The following is a 17,980-nucleotide window of genomic DNA, read 5'->3' on the forward strand; positions in this document are numbered from 1 at the left end:
AACTGTGATATGCATGGAAAATTCGTAACAGTCAAAAACATTAATTTTTTTGGTCAACGCGGTCAACTCCTTCCTATTATTCTAATATATAAATATTTTGCAAAACGAAAATCAGTCAATAGGAAGACATTATTTGTTTATTTTGGTTTTACGGAATTGGACTCATGGTTCACATGGTTACAGTCACAGATTTCATTTTCATATCCATATCTCTAATTGAAAAGTATTATTAAGGATTGTACTTCTTTGAATTATTTTTGTATTAAGTTCATAAGGAATTCAAATTTTTAATCTTATGTGTTGACTGATTTGACAGCAATAGTTCACCTGCAAAGGGAGATTGACCGAAACCACTTCGGTGTGGTGCAAGTCGTAAACTTCATACTTTGACTATCTCAACATTTAAATACAAAACTATATACTATATATTAAAGAAGGGAATTAACTTACCACGTGAGCTATTATTGTTTTATTTATCTTTAAATTTTGGCTTTCCTCCTCAATTAATTTATTTATGGCAAGAGTCATCCCGCTGAGATTTGCAGTTAAAAAAAAAAAAATGCATGGCTTTTGATAGAGAAAGAGAAGACTTGAAGTGAAATGTGAATTAAGGCTGGCCGATTCATATTGCCAGTACTTATTTAAACTTTAATATAAAAATTATTTTTATAATTAAACTTATTCGTATTGCCATTAGATAGAGACATAATTTAATTTAGGCATGATCCACCCATTATCTTGCTCTATTTGTAGGTGTACCGAACCAAGTATAACCATTCCCTGCTCATTACCGAATATCCTGCTAGTCACTTTAGGTGTCTGTTGTTGCTGAGTGGTCCGAAACACACGTGTCATCTGGTATTTTATGGCGACTTTCATTAAAGAGCAACCCGTATTTTCCAATCAGTTGCCAAAGCTAACATATCAAGCCAATTGTCTGTTTGGCGGCCACATCAAAATCTTGCATGTCTCAATAAATGAAAACTATCGCTTTCCTAATTGAATTCTTGGAGAAAAATACATTTTTTGGAATTGCTTTACAATTTTAATAATTTTTAAAATTCATTTTAGGTAATTAACTAATTAATATCTGGGAATACAATTTATTTCCGCTTATTCAATTATTATATATCGGTTTAATAATATATTTTTTTAATATTTTGCTAATGGCTGCTGAGTGCTGACGGCTTGAAGTGTTCTTGTTTTTCCATCGATGCTTTATAAAGTTACTGCAATTATTAATTAGGCAGACTCACCTTCCCTACGGTTTCCTTATCTAACCACGTGCAATCTTCAAATTTGGGTTCCACAAATTCCTCTATAAAAGCAAAGCTTAGATAAATTGCTTTGCAACCATCTCTTTCTCCTTCTCTGTCACTACTCTCTCTTTCTCTCTCTCTTTCAAGATGGCGACAGTGTCTTCAGACTCCAACACTGCTTTCTCTACGTGCCTAATCGACGTAAGCTTTGACATGGATGAGGCTTTAACTTTGCCGCCGAATTTTGGCCATCAAGTCTTCATATCAGAGTCTTTGATCGCCGATATGCCGACGGTTTCTACTGATCATGACACGTGCTCCATTTGCATGGAAAATTTTGAATCGGGTCGAGCTGGAAAACGAGTCCCGTGTGGTCACGTATACCATGCAGCCTGTATCTCCTCTTGGCTCTCTAACTGCAACTCCTGCCCTCTCTGCCGGTGTAACATCTCCGGTTGAAAAGAGGACCGGAATAACGTTTTTTTTTTTCATTACTTGTTTTGTAGTATTTATTATTTTGTATAAGGAGATTATTTTTTTTTCAATCATTTATACATATTTTCGCTCTTTTTATATCCTCTCCAGCGATTAGAAATGGAAATATTATGCATTAATAAAACAGATATGAAATATATATATATATATATTTTTTAAAAAAAAGATGAAATCAGACACTGGGGATATGCACATTCCTCTAACCAAACTCATAAATAATGCAAAGAGCCATTTTTTATTAAACATTTCAATTTTCTTTTCTTTTTAGTTTTTTATAATGGTTAGAAGCTTAGAATTCTCGTTTTCAAAAAAAAAAAAAAAAAAAAAAATTCTATATTAAGGAATTACTTGCAGTTATTAATAATAAAATTTGATTCAATTGTATTGAATTTCATTTATATACAATATAGAAATATGAAATTTTAATTAAATAACAAATTTTTGAAATTTACTTTTATGTAACATATGTTTGACTCTCACTATTCTATAATTAAATTTTAAAATATAAAAATTCATTTTGCGATGAGGTTCGGTATGTTGATAATGTGATCATTCTACTATGCTCCAATAATATGTTTGATCAGCAAATTCATTATTTTAAGTGAAAAAATCTATAAAAAAAAATGTTACAGTGCTTTGCATTTTTCCCATATATAGTAATTTTCATTATTTTGAGTTGAAGTAAGTCATATAGTTTGTATTGCTATACATGGGTTAATGTGAATGTTAAGAATTTTTATAAACTGATATAAACATGACAATTCATATATTCATATAATTCCAATAGTAATTAGAGTAAGAATACCAATTAAATTACTTATGTTTGACCACGTTATTTATTTTTTTTTATCAGTACTTTTACATCTTTTTAAATATAAAATTATTTAGAAATTGTTTTTTTTTTTTGTCACTGTCTATAATCCTTATTTTCAGTTTAAGAAAATATCTAGCAATGACAAGTTCTTCTAATGAAAAGTACAGAAGAGAATTTGGACTTGAACTCATAATGGAATTTGATTAGATTGATATTAACTGGGAAGATGATTGGAAGTGGAAATCTTAGTCATATTATATATTTTTGGTCAACTTAAATTATCCATTAGCTCCAAATCCTCCAATGTAAATACACTTTCTCTGGCTTGGATCCGTTGATCTCAGCTGAGATCAAATACTTTGACATTGTTGCTGAAAGCTCATTGACAGTGATCTAAAGAAAATACTTGCACGAGCGGAGCTCAATTGAGCTCGAATTCAACTCGATAACGATAAGGGTATATTCAACTCGGTGATAAAATTACTATAGTTAAAATTTAGGAGTAAAATTAATAATTTTATGCTCTCTTTGTTATTTGGCACTAATTCTAAAAAATAATACTAAAAAAAAGTATTGTTTCTTCTAGACAGCGAGTACAGTCCAACAAAAAGTTCGGAGGTGAGGCCTGCCGAGTGCTGACAAGGAAAGTGTAAGAAGGTGTAATTCCTTTGATAAATACGTTAAAAGGGGTATCACTTATCACATGAAACGCAGTTTTCAAATTTGGGATCTAAATGAATTGCTCTATGAATTACTACTCATAGATCACTTAATTATTTATCATCTCTCTCTTTCACCGATATTTCAAGAATATGGCCAATACTACATTCTTGATGAGCTGCCTAACAGATGTAAGCTTTGACATGGACGATGCTCTAGCTTTTCTACCAAATTTCAGGCGTCAAATCTCGGAAGCAGAATTTTTGGTTTCCGGTATGCCAACGGTTAATCCAAATGACGTTTGCTCGGTTTGCATGGAAGGTTTTGAATCGGGTTTAGTTGGAAAAGAAGTCCCATGTGGCCACGTTTACCATGCAGCTTGTATTTCTACTTGGCTCGCCAACTGTAATTCTTGTCCTCTCTGCCGGCATAACATTAACATCTCCGGTTGACAGTGATCGGAATTTTTTTTTTTTTTTTTTTTTGATGTTTCTCTTATTAATTGCCCGGTTAACTTCATCTTCTTTTCATTCTTAAAATTTTTTAATGAAAGAAAATTGTTTGTTAAGATTGAATTGATAGTGGATATACTGTAATATCGAATAGCAACATTTTTTTTTTTTGAAATGGAAAATTCTCAATTGGCCGGCTTTCAGATTATTCTTTTTATATTCAAGTACTCCCATAATTAAATCAACTCGCCTGTTAATTAAGTTTTCCCATTAATAATTGTTCCAATTAAAGTCGTTGGATTGCAAACCCTAGCTAAATTGAGATGTATGTTGAATGAAAGGAATGAGACGTTTGATTTACAGTGGACAGTAGACAAACCAAGTATAACCATTCCCTGCTCATTACCGAATATCCTGCTAGTCACTTTAGGTGTCTGTTGTTGCTGAGTGGTCCGAAACACACGTGTCATCTGGTATTTTATGGCGACTTTCATTAATGAGCAACCCGTATTTTCACAATCAGTTGCCAAAGCTAACATATCAAGCCAATTGTCTGTTTGGCGGCCACATCAAAATCTTGCATGTCTCAATAAATGAAAACTATCGCTTTCCTAATTGAATTCTTGGAGAAAAATACATTTTTTGGAATTGCTTTACAATTTTAATTATTTTTAAAATTCATTTTAGGTAATTAACTAATTAATATCTGAGAATACACTTTATTTCCGCTTATTCAATTATAATATATCGGTTTAATAATATTTTTTTTAATATTTTGCTAATGGCTGCTGAGTGCTGACGGCTTGAAGTGTTCTTGTTTTTCCATCGATGCTTTATAAAGTTACTGCAATTATTAATTAGGCAGACTCACCTTCCCTGCGGTTTCCTTATCTAACCACGTGCAATCTTCAAATTTGGGTTCCACAAATTCCTCTATAAAAGCAAAGCTTACATAAATTGCTTTGAAACCATCTCTTTCTCCTTCTCTGTCACTACTCTCTCTCTCTCTCTCTCTCTCTCTTTCAGGATGGCGACAGTGTCTTCAGACTCCAACACTGCTTTCTCTACGTGCCTAATCGACGTAAGCTTTGACATGGATGAGGCTTTAACTTTGCCGCCGAATTTTGGCCATCAAGTCTCCGTATCAGAGTCTTTGATCGCCGATATGCCGACGGTTTCTACTGATCATGACACGTGCTCCATTTGCATGGAAAGTTTTGAATCGGGTCGAGCTGGAAAACGAGTCCCGTGTGGTCACGTATACCATGCAGCCTGTATCTCCTCTTGGCTCTCTAACTGCAACTCCTGCCCTCTCTGCAGGTGTAACATCTCCGGTTGAAAAGAGGACCGGAATAACGTTTTTTTTTTTTTTCATTACTTGTTTTGTAGTATTTATTATTTTGTATAAGGAGATTATTTTTTTCAATCATCTATACATATTTTCGCTCTTTTTATATTCTCTCCGGCGATTAGAAATGATAATATTATGCATTAATGAAACAGAGATGAAATATTAAAAAAAAAAAAAGATGAAATCAGACACTGGGGATATGCACATTCCTCTAACCAAACTCATAAATAATGCAAAGAGCCATTTCTTATTAAACATTTCAATTTTCTTTTCTTTTTAGTTTTTTATAATGGTTAGAAGCTTAGAATTCTCGTTTTCAAAAAAAAAAAAAAAAAAAAAAAAAATTCTATATTAAGGAATTACTTGCAGTTATTAATAATAAAATTTGATTCAACTGTATTTAACTTCATTTATATACAATATAGAAATATGAAATTTTAATTAAATAACAAATTTTTGAAATTTACTTTTATGGAACATATGTTTGACTCTCACTATTCTATAATTAAATTTTAAAATATAAAAATTCATTTTGCGATGAGGTTCGGTATGTTGATAATGTGATCATTCTACTATGCTCCAATAATATGTTTGATCAGCAAATTCATTATTTTAGGTGAAAAAATCTTTAAAAAAAAAAAATGTTGGTGCTTTGCATTTTCCCCATATATAGTAATTTTCATTATTTTGAGTTGGAGTAAGTCATATATTTCATATTGCTATACATGGGTTAATGTGAAGATTAAGAATTTTTATAAATTGATATAAATATGATAACTCATATGTTCATATAATTCTAACCGTAATTAGAGTAGAAATACCAATTAAATCACTTACGGTTGACCAAGTTATTTATTTTTTTTATTAGTACTTTTACATTTTTTAAATATAAAATTATTTAGAAATTGTTTTTTTTTTCACTCTCTATAATCCTTATTTTCAGTTTAAGAAAATATCTATCAATGACAAGTTCTTCTAATGAAAAGTACAGAAGAGAATTTGGACTTGAACTCATAATGGAATTTGATTAGGTTGATATTAACTGGGAAGATGATTGGAAGTGGAAGTCTAGTCATATTATATATGTTTGGTCAACTTAAATTATCCATTAACTCCAAATCCTCCAATGTAAATACACCAATCAAAGCAAAGTATGCTATAAATAGTAAAAGTAAACATGGTCGTGCGTTAAGGACAAATACAGATGCATGAATGGTTTACTTCATCCGTGGTCAATTAGTTACTGAGAATCGTCTTTTCCGTAACAATTGTTACATCTAGAATTTTAGGTTCTTTAAAAAGTTTATTAAATTTATCCTTTAAAAAAATTATTAAATTTATTTAAATTATTAAATAAATTAACTGTATTACTTTAATTTAATACTAATTTTTCCGAAAAAATCATTAAATTAAAATAATAATTATTACTTACATAAAAAAAGATAAACATAAAAAAAAAAAAAATTATTGCTCATTGAAACCATAAATTTGATAAGTATTTTAGACAAACTATTTTTTCAAATGTGACAAATATTATAGAACGAAGATAATATATTTTATGTGCTGATCATGTGAGCACACTAATAAAAATATAAAATTTTAAATATTAATTTTTTTTTGTAAATAGTCTGAAATATCCTAAATAAAAATCATTTTTCGTTGAATTAATCTATAATAGGCAAATCAATCCCATAATTTGATACCGTCTGGCTCACATCAAAAGCATTCATCATCGCACATGTTTTATCCCACGTCAAACAAGACCAAATAGTAAAAAATTGAAATAAAATTATAAAAATAGACAATTAATATTCAAATAAAGAAGCAGGAGAATATAATCCATTTACATCTGACCAACTCCCCAATCATACCTTCTTCTGGTGCACGTTCCCGTTAGAGTGGGGGCGGGAGGAATCTTCGCACCTGTTAATTTTTTGTCATATTTTTATTTTACTAGTTAAAAATCACTCTGTGGTCGAGCGAAAGAAACGTGGGCAATGCTCATAGTCGACAATATAGACGAAATAAAGCAAGCAAACAGGAATAAGCTTGGCTGCAAATGAAGCTCGATAAAAGGTATATTCCACTTTAATTCAATTTGAAAAATTAATTGGACTCTGTCTCAATTGTAATTTATAATTAAAAAAAATAATCCAATTTAAATTCAAAATCGATTATTTATTAAAAGAAATTGATAAGTAAATTCAAATTCATTTTATAAACTTAATAAATCAAATCTCGAACAGCTCGTGAACTATTTGGTTTGTGATCTAAATAATGAATTTTTAACTAAATTTATTTAATATCTTTAATTATCGTTCAGTTGTTAAAATGCGGAATCAAATTTTCATCTAACCATTATACATTTTAGATTAATTTGTATGGAAAAATATTTACCTATATTGGTATGGATAAACTGCAATGTACCAAGATAACAGTGAATCCCCATTTTGAAAAATTGCAATTACCTTTTATTACTTTATTCTTTTTATTTACAGTAAAAAGATGGTAATACTTTCGTTTACACCAAATAACTTTATTCCTTTACACCAAGTCAATATTTCATGGTCATATTTTTTCCTTTTATCCAAAAAAAAAAAAGAAAAAAAAATATAATAGATTTTGTGGTCATGAGATGCTAAGACACGTGGTGGTTGGTGCTAGTGTCTGTCTGTTTAAATGGTCTTGTTGTGGGCTAAACTGGCTCTGTCGTGGACCAACCCTATTTGATGCTTCTGCTTAGTTTTGTTATTCTCCAATCTCCATGGTCTATTGGGCCTACCTCTTGGGTTCACTTCAACGACTAAAAGCCCAAAGTATAAAGGACTCAGATCTGCATGAACACGATTCTTCAAAAAATTCCAAAAGGTACATCAGCAACATTCCCATAATCATTGCGTACACTGATCTGCTCTTGTCTTTGGTGAAATCACTAATACGTAACAAACAAAAAATGCTTATTTTAAATTGAGCATTAAAGCATCTAATAAATAAGAAAATAATTTAAAATAAGAATACACAATCTATCATTATTATTTCCAAATTTAAACAGTTGTGCGCACCTATGGAAATCTATGGTCCATCCACTATCCTATTGTTGCTGGTCTTTCTGTTCTCATTATTGGATTCGGCTCTTCAGTTCAGTTTGTCAAAGTTAAAACGTGTGGTCCTGGAGATTCGCTCTGTTACCGACAACACAAGCAATGGAGAACAAGCAGCTGCACAATAATGGCGCCGAACCAATTCCCGCGCCGAACCAGAAACTTTCCGTCCTTAACTGTATCGATCTCTCCAGTCCTGATATTGAACAAACCGTTTCTTTACTCAAACAGGTTGCTTCGAATTATTTTCAATTGCGATTAGTTGCTGTCACTCACTGGTAATTCATTTATTAATTGAGGTTTTTAGTTTTGGAATTTTTTCAGGCTTGTTTGGATAGTGGATTCTTTTACGTTGTAAATCACGGAATAAGCCAAGAATTTATGGATAAGGTTTTCTCGGAGAGTAAGAAGTTTTTCGAATTGCCAGTACGCGAAAAAATGAAAGTTATAAGGAACGAGAAGCATCGAGGCTATACTCCTGTTCTCGACGAAATTCTAGATCCTGATAACCAAGTACATGGTTCGTTCCTTATTTATCTGTTTATTTTATTTATTCATTATTATATTCTTTTTTTTTTTTATTTGAAATTGAAGCAATTATTATAATTATTGTTATTTTCCCCTGTTATATGATAGTAGGAGATTACAAGGAGGGATATTACATTGGAATTGAATTGCCCGAAGATGATCCTGAATCAGAGAAGCCATTTTATGGACCTAATGTTTGGCCAGCAGATGGTAATTGAACTTAATTACAGTGTAGAAGCTTATTTTGCCCTTTTCTTTTTGTGTATGTATCTTTTAGCTTTTGTTTAATTGTTTCGCTATGGTATGTTTTAGATCTCATTCCTGGTTGGAGGCAAACAATGGAGAAGTTTCATCAGGAGGCTTTGTGAGTTTTTGTAGACTTGATTGATATGATTTATAGAATTTATAAAGAATATTAACCTTCTTTATTTCATTACCTAAAGTTTTTGGTATTCGTGAAGGCAGGTAGCAAGAGCAGTTGCAAGGCTCATAGCACTTGCGCTTGATCTGGAAGCTGATTTTTTTGATAAGCCAGAAATGCTTGGCCAGCCTATTGCAATCGTGCGCTTGCTGCGATACGAAGGTTGATATTTAATTACAAGTCATGGAAATTTATTCTCTAGTCAATAAAACTAATTTGTTGTTCCTTTGTTTTCCTTTTCTTTTCTTTTGTGTTCAGCTCAGATTTCTGATCCCTCAAAGGGAATATTTGGTGCTGGAGCTCATTCTGACTATGGTTTGATTACCCTTTTAGCCACAGATGATGTCCTTGGCCTCCAAGTACTAACATTGGCATAAATTTATCTATAGATTAAACTTTTTGCCTTTTTCTCTTCCAATTATAGTTTTATTATTTTGTTGCAACCCTTGTAATCTTCTTGCAGATATGCAAGGATAAGGATGACGAACCTCAAGTTTGGGAATATGTAGCACCATTAAAAGGGTGAGGTGCATTGGACTGTTGGAGATTTCCTACTATACAGTTTATTTGATTGTCCTGATCCTACATATTTAAAGTTACATGATGTAGACTCTAATTTCTCTTCTGCATCTACCTGTTCAAGATGACTAGGTGATCACATGCCAATATTTTGTATCTTTTTGAATGGAGTCAATGTCTTATGTTTCATTCTGAGTATATAGTTTTGATCTGCCGGGATGGGATAACTCAAGCCATCATCAGATGATGTGAAAATCACATTCAGTGAATATTAATCTTTGGATTTTGCTACGTAGGGTTACATCGAATGTTGACTTGTTCAAGAATTAGTCTGTGAAAATCACAGCCTTCTCTGTCCAAAGAACTGAGGCAGGAATATGAACCCTGAAGATCCAATATTAAATACTATCAACTGTTTTTTGGGAGTGAACTTTAACTTTGGAAGTTAAAAACTTCAAATATCTAGCTACAGTTTAGTCATTATTCAACTTTGATATTTGTCAGTGTGCTGTGAAGTTGTATTGTGAGGAATCGATTCTAGGGCTGTATGAATGATATATAATCAAGGAAGAATCTTCATTCGGAATCAGTGACATTTTCTTGTTGGTTCGTCTTATACAGAGCATTCATAGTGAATCTTGGTGACATGCTGGAGCGTTGGAGTAACTGTGTTTTCAGGTTCTTATCCGTTAATTTCATGCCAGAATAATACATAAATGCTGTATTATAGAGGCTTTTCAACATATTTTGGCATTTGGGAAGAAGATAAATAATTTTTCTTAGTTATAAGGCCTGATAGTGTTGGACATACTCCAATGGGAATACCTTTTCTAATTCTAAAGTTATTCTCATACGCATCTTTTTCATCATTCAGTGAAAATAAACAAATTTTTTGTTGCCATCTTTACTAGTGTATTTGATTTTATACAGGTCTACACTGCACAGAGTCGTAGGGAATGGTCAAGAGAGATATTCAGTAAGTGCCTTTATGGTTTTCTTTTCCCTTTTTTATTTTCTATTATTGCAATTCCCTCTTATGCGATACCTGCATGAGACTATTTCTCTTACTCTCTCTGCATCTTTTTTTTTTTTTTTTTATTTCTTTCCATAATGTCAACTATTCTATGATGCACATCTCCTTGTGGAGTTGTGGTGTAAACAGAAACAGCCAGCTGTTCCATGTGTGCTTGGAAATTTTATATAGTCAGGTCTCTGTTATGTATAGTCATAATGGCTTAGAGTGTTGGTTATGCGCACTATGATTGATGGTGAGAAATAACAGAGTGTTTTTGTCTAGTTAAGTTTGAAAACCTTTATAAGTCTTAATTGTCCAGGAAAGCACTGATAGTTCCTTGGATTTTTTGCCTTTTCAGATGATTTTAACTTTTATAAATTAATTTGCCTAGCATGCTTTCTATTCCTTTGTGGTGAATATTATCTTGATAAAATTGTGTTTTCTTACTCGCTTCTTTTCATTATAGATAGCATTTTTTGTCGAACCTAGTCACGACTGTCTAGTCGAATGCTTGCCTACCTGCAAGTCAGAAAAAAATCCTCCCAAGTAAGTTGATACTATAACCCTTTGTTAGTCTGATTGAATATACCGCGTGTTCATTTCAGTTTTACAGCAACTATTGCAATGGAGTGATACATGTATTTGTTTCATCAGGTTTCCTCCGATCAAATGCGAGACTTACCTGAGTCAACGCTACAAGGATACCCATGCTGATTTGAATGTATATAACAAATCTCAAATTTAAGCGTGTCAAAGAATTAAGTCGAGGACCTCATAAATTATAGAGGTTACATTACCACTTAAATGTTGTAATTGTACTCGATATTAATTAATAGTATACGAACTCAGTTCCCTTAGATGTACTTATATTAGTAATTATTGATAGATTTATGGTTACTTTTCTCGAATTCTAGCCAAGGCCACCGCATTAAAGCACATGGAATTTCTCAAACAGCAACATAGATATGGAGAACAGAATCACCTTTTGAACGCAGCAGCTCAACCTGTCTCAAACATGAAACGACACCAACTGTTTGCATGCCCACACCCGCTACAAAACGCAGGTACTGACTCAGACCTATAGTTGATGGTTTTGGACTGCCATTACCATTAAATTATATTATATGGAACTTAAAAGAGACTGTGAATTATGTGAAATTTATTAGTTTCATAGATTTAAGAAGTACAACGGCTTTTGCAAAGAGATTCTGTCGTTTTTGCGTCGAATTGACGTTTTTTCCATGCGTTATAAAATGGCGGAAACTTCTCTCTCTTGTTAAACCACAAGAAAAAATTTCCCTGTCTTCCGCATATGAAAAGACTTCGCTTTGAACTGCATGTGATGGAACCTTTTTAAAGTTTGCTTTTTATAAGTAATGCCATTAGCCCTTTTCATTCTTCGTTTTCCTTCTCAAACAAATAGCAAAACAAACAGTGGGATAGCTTGATTAGGAACAGTAGTAAACTTAGTATTTGAATTTTTATTTTTTTACATTTTAGTATTTAATTTTACTTTTTATTAATTAAGTCTTTGCATTAATAAATTTCTAATAATTAAGTACATGTAACTGAAATTTATTAGCCAAATACCAAAATATATTATTTATTCCATTCCATCACTTCATTCATTTTTCTATATTCTTACCAGTTTTACCTATTTCAATTTTTTTTTCTCATTTTTAATGATTTTATTTTGAAATAAAAAGAAATTTATAAAACTTAATTTTATAAAAGAAAAATATAAAATAATAAAAATATTTTTACATTTTATATTAAGTACATATCGTGCATAATATCAATTTAAAATATGATTTTAAAGCTCTATTTGTTTCTGGAAAATAACTTACAAAAAAATATTTTTCACAATTTTCCGTTGTTTGAAACGTTTAGGAAAATAAGTCAAAAAATATTTTTCTCGTCAAAGAAAAATTAAGTCATTTTTTAAGAAAAATAAACTTTCCATTTTCAAAATAGAAACATTTTTCGGACATTAACAAATTTTATAAATTCATATTTTTTTAATTTATTAATCATCGTAATCACTATTACCAATCACCATTTACCATCGATCATCACTACCAGCCATAGGTAGCTTTCATAATTTATATATTATTTTTATTATTTTTATAATTTTAAATTTTAATTTAATTAAACAATGGAAAATAAATCATTTGAAAAAATATTATTTAAAGAAAATATTTTTTAGCAAGTTATTTTCCTCTAAATTATTTTACGGAAACAAGCAAAGTATAAGTTTCAATGAATTATTCTAACTTAATACACTTATAATTAAAGAAAATAGTCAGTTCAAAGTTCAACACTTAATTAATAAAATAAAAGGTACGCACTAAAAAGGAGGAGGTTAATAAAATTCAAACGGATATTACATAATTATTCCAATTGGTAACTCCTTGTAATCCTACAACATGCCTATGCACAAGTACATATTGATTATTCATATCAGAAAATCTCATAATCTTTAGAGCTACAACTTTTAGGCACACAATCAGGAACTCGTGGCTTCACATTAAAGTAAAGTAAAGCCCAAAATTACAAACACAAACCATATTCATTATTTAAATCAGAAAATCTTATTTTGCTCACTGCTGCTACACTTGCTGAGCCCATATCTTACACGGATAAAATCACAAAATTAGCGGTAGCTTCTATATACAGGACTGTACATGCAACTCTCAGCATATTTCACAAGGTTCTCCGGACGAGGTAGACGTGTAGCCAACCCTAAAAGAAGGATAAGAACAAGACTAAGCATTCCAAAATTGCCAAGTCGATAATAGATTACAACAAGAGCCACACTTACCAAGTTCATATGCCTTTGCGGCTACATTAGCAGCAATATGTGCTGAAATTTTTCTGATGTTAGAGAAAGGTGGGTAAATCAGCCCCTTACTATAGTTCTCTTCCGTAACTTGGCCAGCCAACGCTTCCGCTGTCAAAAGATGCACACAACATAAATTTAGAAGTTAATTTCATGTCTAAGATTAAAATCTAAACAATAGCAACTGGCAAAAAAATCCACAAAAATAGATAATATAAAATTGATTATCTTAGTTTTCTTGGTTCCTTTGAAGGGGGAAGGAAGATTAATTATTATACTTACATGCTGCCAGAAGCATTTCATCATGAACACGAATTGCTCCAGAGATAACCAAACCCAAACCAAATCCAGGGAAAATATATGCATTGTTGGCCTGAATTGACAAGTACAACCCTCAAACCTTAGTCACTGATATATTCAACCTAAACACGAAACAGTGAAGAGAAATATATAGTACCTGGCCAGGAGCAAAAATTTTGCCCTCATATTCAACAGGATCAAATGGACTTCCACTAGCAAAAATTGCTTTTCCCTTCAATGTGAAATAAAGAAAAGAGAGCAAATTTAGAGGCAGCTTTACTTTTAAAGGAGAACTACCAAAACTTAAGACAGTAGATCACTTGCAGATTTCCTTCCTCATCTGAGTCATGAAGTATGTAAGAAGACAAAAAAAAGTCTTACTTTACTCCAAGTATAAGCTTCTTCAGCTGTACATTCTGATTGTGAGGTTGGGTTGGAGAGAGCCATGATTACAGGTTTCTGCATGCCAACCACACGAGTGAGTCATCTTTTGTCTAGTAGTTACAGGGTCATCCATTGTATATGTTCAAGCCAATTCCACCAGATATACACACATTTTGAGAGAGAGAAGAAAGTGAGAACCTCATTTAAGGAAGCCATGGCTTCAACCACTTCCTTTGTAAATGTTCTTCCTACTCCAGACGATCCAATTAAAACTGTTGGTTTGATTGCCTGAGGAAGGAAGTAAATGCAATGAGGGACTAAAGAACACTATTAAAGCAGTTGCATATCAAAAACACATTCACACCTTGACTGCATCTAAGAGATTCTTCACAGGTTCATGCTCGTGAGCCCAGGGTTTCTTGAAGTGTTGAAGTGAATCCTTACGAGAGCTAACAATCAACCCCTGAAAGAAAAATGATGCATGATTTTAAGACAAAAGAACCTAAGAAATTATACAGTTTCCAACAAAAGGTAGTTTGTTTGCGAGAAAGCTTAATTGAGATTTCCACTTCAGTACTTACCTTTGAATCCACCAACCAAATCTTCTTGCGAGTCTCTTCCAAAGGAGCATTAGCCTAAGAAGGAGAAATGAATTAGACAAGTGAACTCATAAAATTAAAGCATTAGTTCATGCCTAACATCATTCCAAATCCATGTTACGCAATAATAAATCAAAAAGGATATGCATATGATGGTAGTAAATACCCGTTTTGACATCTCATGAGCAATAAGCTCTGCTATACCAGTTCCAGCCTGCAAAATAATAAAGTTAATTGCATCACAAAAAAAAAAAAAAATTATATAAGGTAGGTATGGACGTAATCTTTCAAATGCTAATCAAATCATCAAATAATAAAATTGTGAATCACGTTATAATTGAAATTGCAGTTAAAAGGAAAATAAATTATTTTGAAACATTAACCAAAGAATATCACTGCATTTTCAAAACATTCCAAAATCAAATTGAATCCGCTCATTCTCTATTCTTTGTATACAACTAAAGCCTACAAAAGACAAATATGAGATGTCAAATCTTACTTCCCCAGCACCAAGGAATAAGAAAGTATGATCAGCCAGAGAACCACCAAGCAACTTCAGTGCTGCAATAACCCCTGCAAGAACAACAGATGCTGTCCCCTGTAACAGATGGACAATCAATATATCAGTTATGAATACCAAGTTAAATCAAATAATGGCTCAAGATTGGGCTATCTCATACCTGTATATCATCGTTGAAGACCAGATGAGTTGTACCATATTTTGCAAGCAGCTCGAAAGCATTGTGGTTAGCAAAATCCTCAAACTGCAAAATATGGCAAGAAAGGAGTAGACAATGGAAAAATGTATAAGGATCTTCAAACCTTGGATAGCTTATTATCAAACCATTTACTCTTAAACTTGTAGCTCACCTGTATAAGGACTTTTTCTCCATAGTTTTGCTTTACAGCAGTCATGAACTCATGTAGAAGTTCAGAGTATTCCTGAAAATAAAATTATGGGAAAAAAAGAATTACGAATCTGCAAATAACAATCAGCTAGCTTATGAAGCTGCAACTGTGTGAAACCTGGCCTGTTGCCCTTCTCTGTCTGAGTCCAATATAGAATTCATCCTTCAGCAATTGCTCATTGTTCGTTCCCACATCAATGGTGATAGGCAAACACTAAAAGGCAACCAAGAAATATTCTTAATCAGACAGGATAAGGATGTGATGGATCACAATCAGAATATTAAGAAGTTAAAAACTCTGTTATTCAACAGAGCTGTGCAACATTATTATAATAGGAAGTATTCTAGGCAAGGAGAAATTACAGATGTAATCAAAGAGGCACAATCTGAAAGGATGTACTACCATCAAGAAGCAATTAGAATTAACCAAGGAGAATAATGTTTAATTGTCATAAAAGAAAGCAATCTTTCTATTCTTTGGCTTTATTGCAGGGGCAAAAGATTAAATCTTGAATGATATCGAAATGCTTACGGCAGAAGGGCGAACTCCTCCAAGAGCAGTGTAGAGAGCCAATTTTCCCACAGGAATACCCATCCCCTGTAACATTTTTCAAAATTGTAATACAAATGCTAGCGCAATTTTATAGTCTAATTACTATCTAATATGTTTATCGAAAAAAAAAAAAAAACTTTATCTTTGTCTATAATGTGTTTACCTGACAGCCAAGGTCCCCAAGTCCCAGAATCCGCTCACCATCTGTCACAACAATAACTTGAATACTTCTTTCAGGCCAGTTTTTCAGCACATCAAGAATTTTCCCCCTGCAAAGCCAGATAACTAGCAACAATAAATAAAAGCTCAAAATTGCATATGGGTCAGAGAATCAAAGCAAAAAGAAAACATTCATACTTCTCCTTCAAACTAATGTATAGCCCCTGAGGGCGCTTGAAGATACTTCCATACTTCTGGCAAGCTTCGCCTACTGTTGGAGTGTATACGATGGGAAGCAACTCTTCAACATTATCAATGAGAAGCTTGTAGAACAGTCTTTCATTTCTCTCCTGCAACCCGATAAAATTTAAATAACTAATAAATTATTCCCATGTTTTTGAAGAGGAAAAAAAATATTACAAATAAGGTACCTCAAGTTCCATCATGGCCATATATTTTTGAAGAGGAAGTTGATATTGTCTTATAGTGTGCATCAACTTCTTCTCCTGAAGCTGTTGGGTTGCAACCACTGGTGGTAAAAGGCCAAGCAAGTAATGGGCATCCCTCTCTTTCTCAGTAAATGCAAGTCCTTTGTTATGGCGTGGATCCCTCAACAGCGAGTACCCACTGCATGCACCCACATAAATATCTAAACTCACTACATAATTGTCCTCATTTGAGTATATTGTAGAAAGAGATCAAGAGTATAAAAGTTGAGCAGAGAAACAGTAATCAAGTAGAAATAACTCTAGTTAAAGAAAATAATTCATAAAAAAAATTAGAAACTAATTGAATATATAATAGGACAAAAACAAGCAGCAGAGTCGATCGGAATTTGAATCGAGTTTCTTATCAGAAAAACAGAGTAATTTTCATAATTATAAATTATTACAAATAATAATAATAATAATGAAAAAAGAAATCCTGATCAGTCAAAAAAATATAATATCTTCTAAGAAGAAATTTTAGAGCGTCAACCTGCCAAGCAAAGCAAGTGATAGATAGTAAGTAGTAACCTGGCGACTGATATAGTCCATGGAGTAACTAGTTGATCCTCGGTAGCGTGATCCTCGCCGTAAACGTCCTCAACGCCACCACCGACGGTGGACTTAGGCTCGAGCACCGATGCTCCACCTCTTATCTCCTTCAATGTACTCTCCATTTTACTTGACAGCTGACTTTCTCTCCCTAACCAAACGCACTCGTTGGATCTCAAAAACAAAAGATGAAGAGGTGGTAGAAAGAAATGGTTTCAAACAGTAATGGTAGCTTGAAGGTTCTCTGCTCTGATTTTATAACAAAATTAGATCATACTCATAGTAGAAAAGTCCACTAAGAATTATTAAAATAAAGGAAAATATCTATCGTCGTTTTCAGTATTTCTATTATTATGAGATGAGAAGTGCTGGTGAACAGGAGATTATTTTACGGTATTGTGTGTGTCCTGATCGGCGGTGTAGCCATGGAGGGAAAGTGGAAAGAGAGAGAAAGGACTTTAACAATTTTCTTTCTTTAATTAGGTCAACAATGCGGACTTTAATTTAATGGCGACGTTGATGGATAATGTTTTGGATTTTATTAAACTGTAGATGAATCGCACTTGTCTGGCCTACACTTTCTTAC

The 17,980-nt window shown here is 32.5% G+C and overlaps 2 protein-coding genes across 5 annotated transcripts; one reads left to right on the forward strand and one right to left on the reverse strand.

The window, feature by feature from the left end:
• Positions 1-8,075: 8,075 nt before the first annotated feature.
• On the forward strand, positions 8,076-11,817 carry LOC105637855 (azadirone synthase LFS). 4 transcript variants are annotated; one of them, XM_012221496.4, is made up of 12 exons: positions 8,077-8,363; positions 8,457-8,652; positions 8,769-8,870; positions 8,973-9,024; positions 9,122-9,243; positions 9,340-9,440; positions 9,545-9,603; positions 10,222-10,278; positions 10,531-10,576; positions 11,082-11,161; positions 11,270-11,402; positions 11,530-11,817. In XM_012221496.4, the coding sequence occupies exons 1-11, from the start codon at positions 8,235-8,237 to the stop codon at positions 11,358-11,360; spliced, it is 1,035 nt and encodes a 344-aa protein (XP_012076886.1). In that variant the 5' UTR covers positions 8,077-8,234; the 3' UTR covers positions 11,361-11,402; positions 11,530-11,817. The 4 variants fall into 4 exon arrangements, with proteins under 4 accessions (XP_089581280.1, XP_012076886.1, XP_012076885.1 ...); XM_012221495.4 differs by lacking the exon at positions 11,530-11,817 and having other exon boundaries at positions 11,270-11,523; XM_012221498.4 differs by lacking the exon at positions 11,530-11,817 and having other exon boundaries at positions 8,078-8,363; positions 8,772-8,870; positions 11,270-11,523.
• A 1,139-nt stretch (positions 11,818-12,956) lies between these two features.
• LOC105637856 (NADP-dependent malic enzyme) lies at positions 12,957-17,880 on the reverse strand. Its single transcript, XM_012221500.4, has 18 exons — positions 17,374-17,880; positions 16,789-16,984; positions 16,556-16,707; positions 16,362-16,467; positions 16,178-16,243; positions 15,764-15,859; positions 15,608-15,679; positions 15,418-15,501; positions 15,237-15,335; positions 14,904-14,951; positions 14,720-14,773; positions 14,503-14,601; positions 14,337-14,426; positions 14,136-14,213; positions 13,912-13,986; positions 13,737-13,827; positions 13,437-13,565; positions 12,957-13,357 (listed from the first exon to the last, which is right to left on the reverse strand). The coding sequence occupies exons 1-18, from the start codon at positions 17,517-17,519 to the stop codon at positions 13,269-13,271; spliced, it is 1,770 nt and encodes a 589-aa protein (XP_012076890.1). The 5' UTR covers positions 17,520-17,880; the 3' UTR covers positions 12,957-13,268.
• Positions 17,881-17,980: the final 100 nt, after the last annotated feature.

This window comes from Jatropha curcas, chromosome 8 (genome assembly GCF_041381405.1).
Source record: "Jatropha curcas cultivar XTBG-Jc1 chromosome 8, XTBG_Jcur_1.0, whole genome shotgun sequence".
NCBI lineage: Eukaryota > Viridiplantae > Streptophyta > Magnoliopsida > Malpighiales > Euphorbiaceae > Jatropha > Jatropha curcas.

Bases quoted from the DNA above. Each gene is read 5' to 3' on its own strand.
- LOC105637856 (XM_012221500.4), bottom strand. From the start codon at position 17,519: ATGGAGAGTACATTGAAGGAGATAAGAGGTGGAGCATCGGTGCTCGAG. The intron at 16,985-17,373 runs GTTACTACTTAC...GGGTGCATGCAG, and splicing joins TGGACTATATCAGTCGCCAG to TGGGTACTCGCTGTTGAGGG. The intron at 13,828-13,911 runs GTACTATATATT...TTGTCAATTCAG, and splicing joins AAATTTTTGCTCCTGGCCAG to GCCAACAATGCATATATTTT.
- LOC105637855 (XM_012221496.4), top strand. From the start codon at position 8,235: ATGGAGAACAAGCAGCTGCACAATAATGGCGCCGAACCAATTCCCGCG. The intron at 9,441-9,544 runs GTACTAACATTG...ATCTTCTTGCAG, and splicing joins ATGATGTCCTTGGCCTCCAA to ATATGCAAGGATAAGGATGA. The intron at 10,279-10,530 runs GTTCTTATCCGT...GATTTTATACAG, and splicing joins TGGAGTAACTGTGTTTTCAG to GTCTACACTGCACAGAGTCG.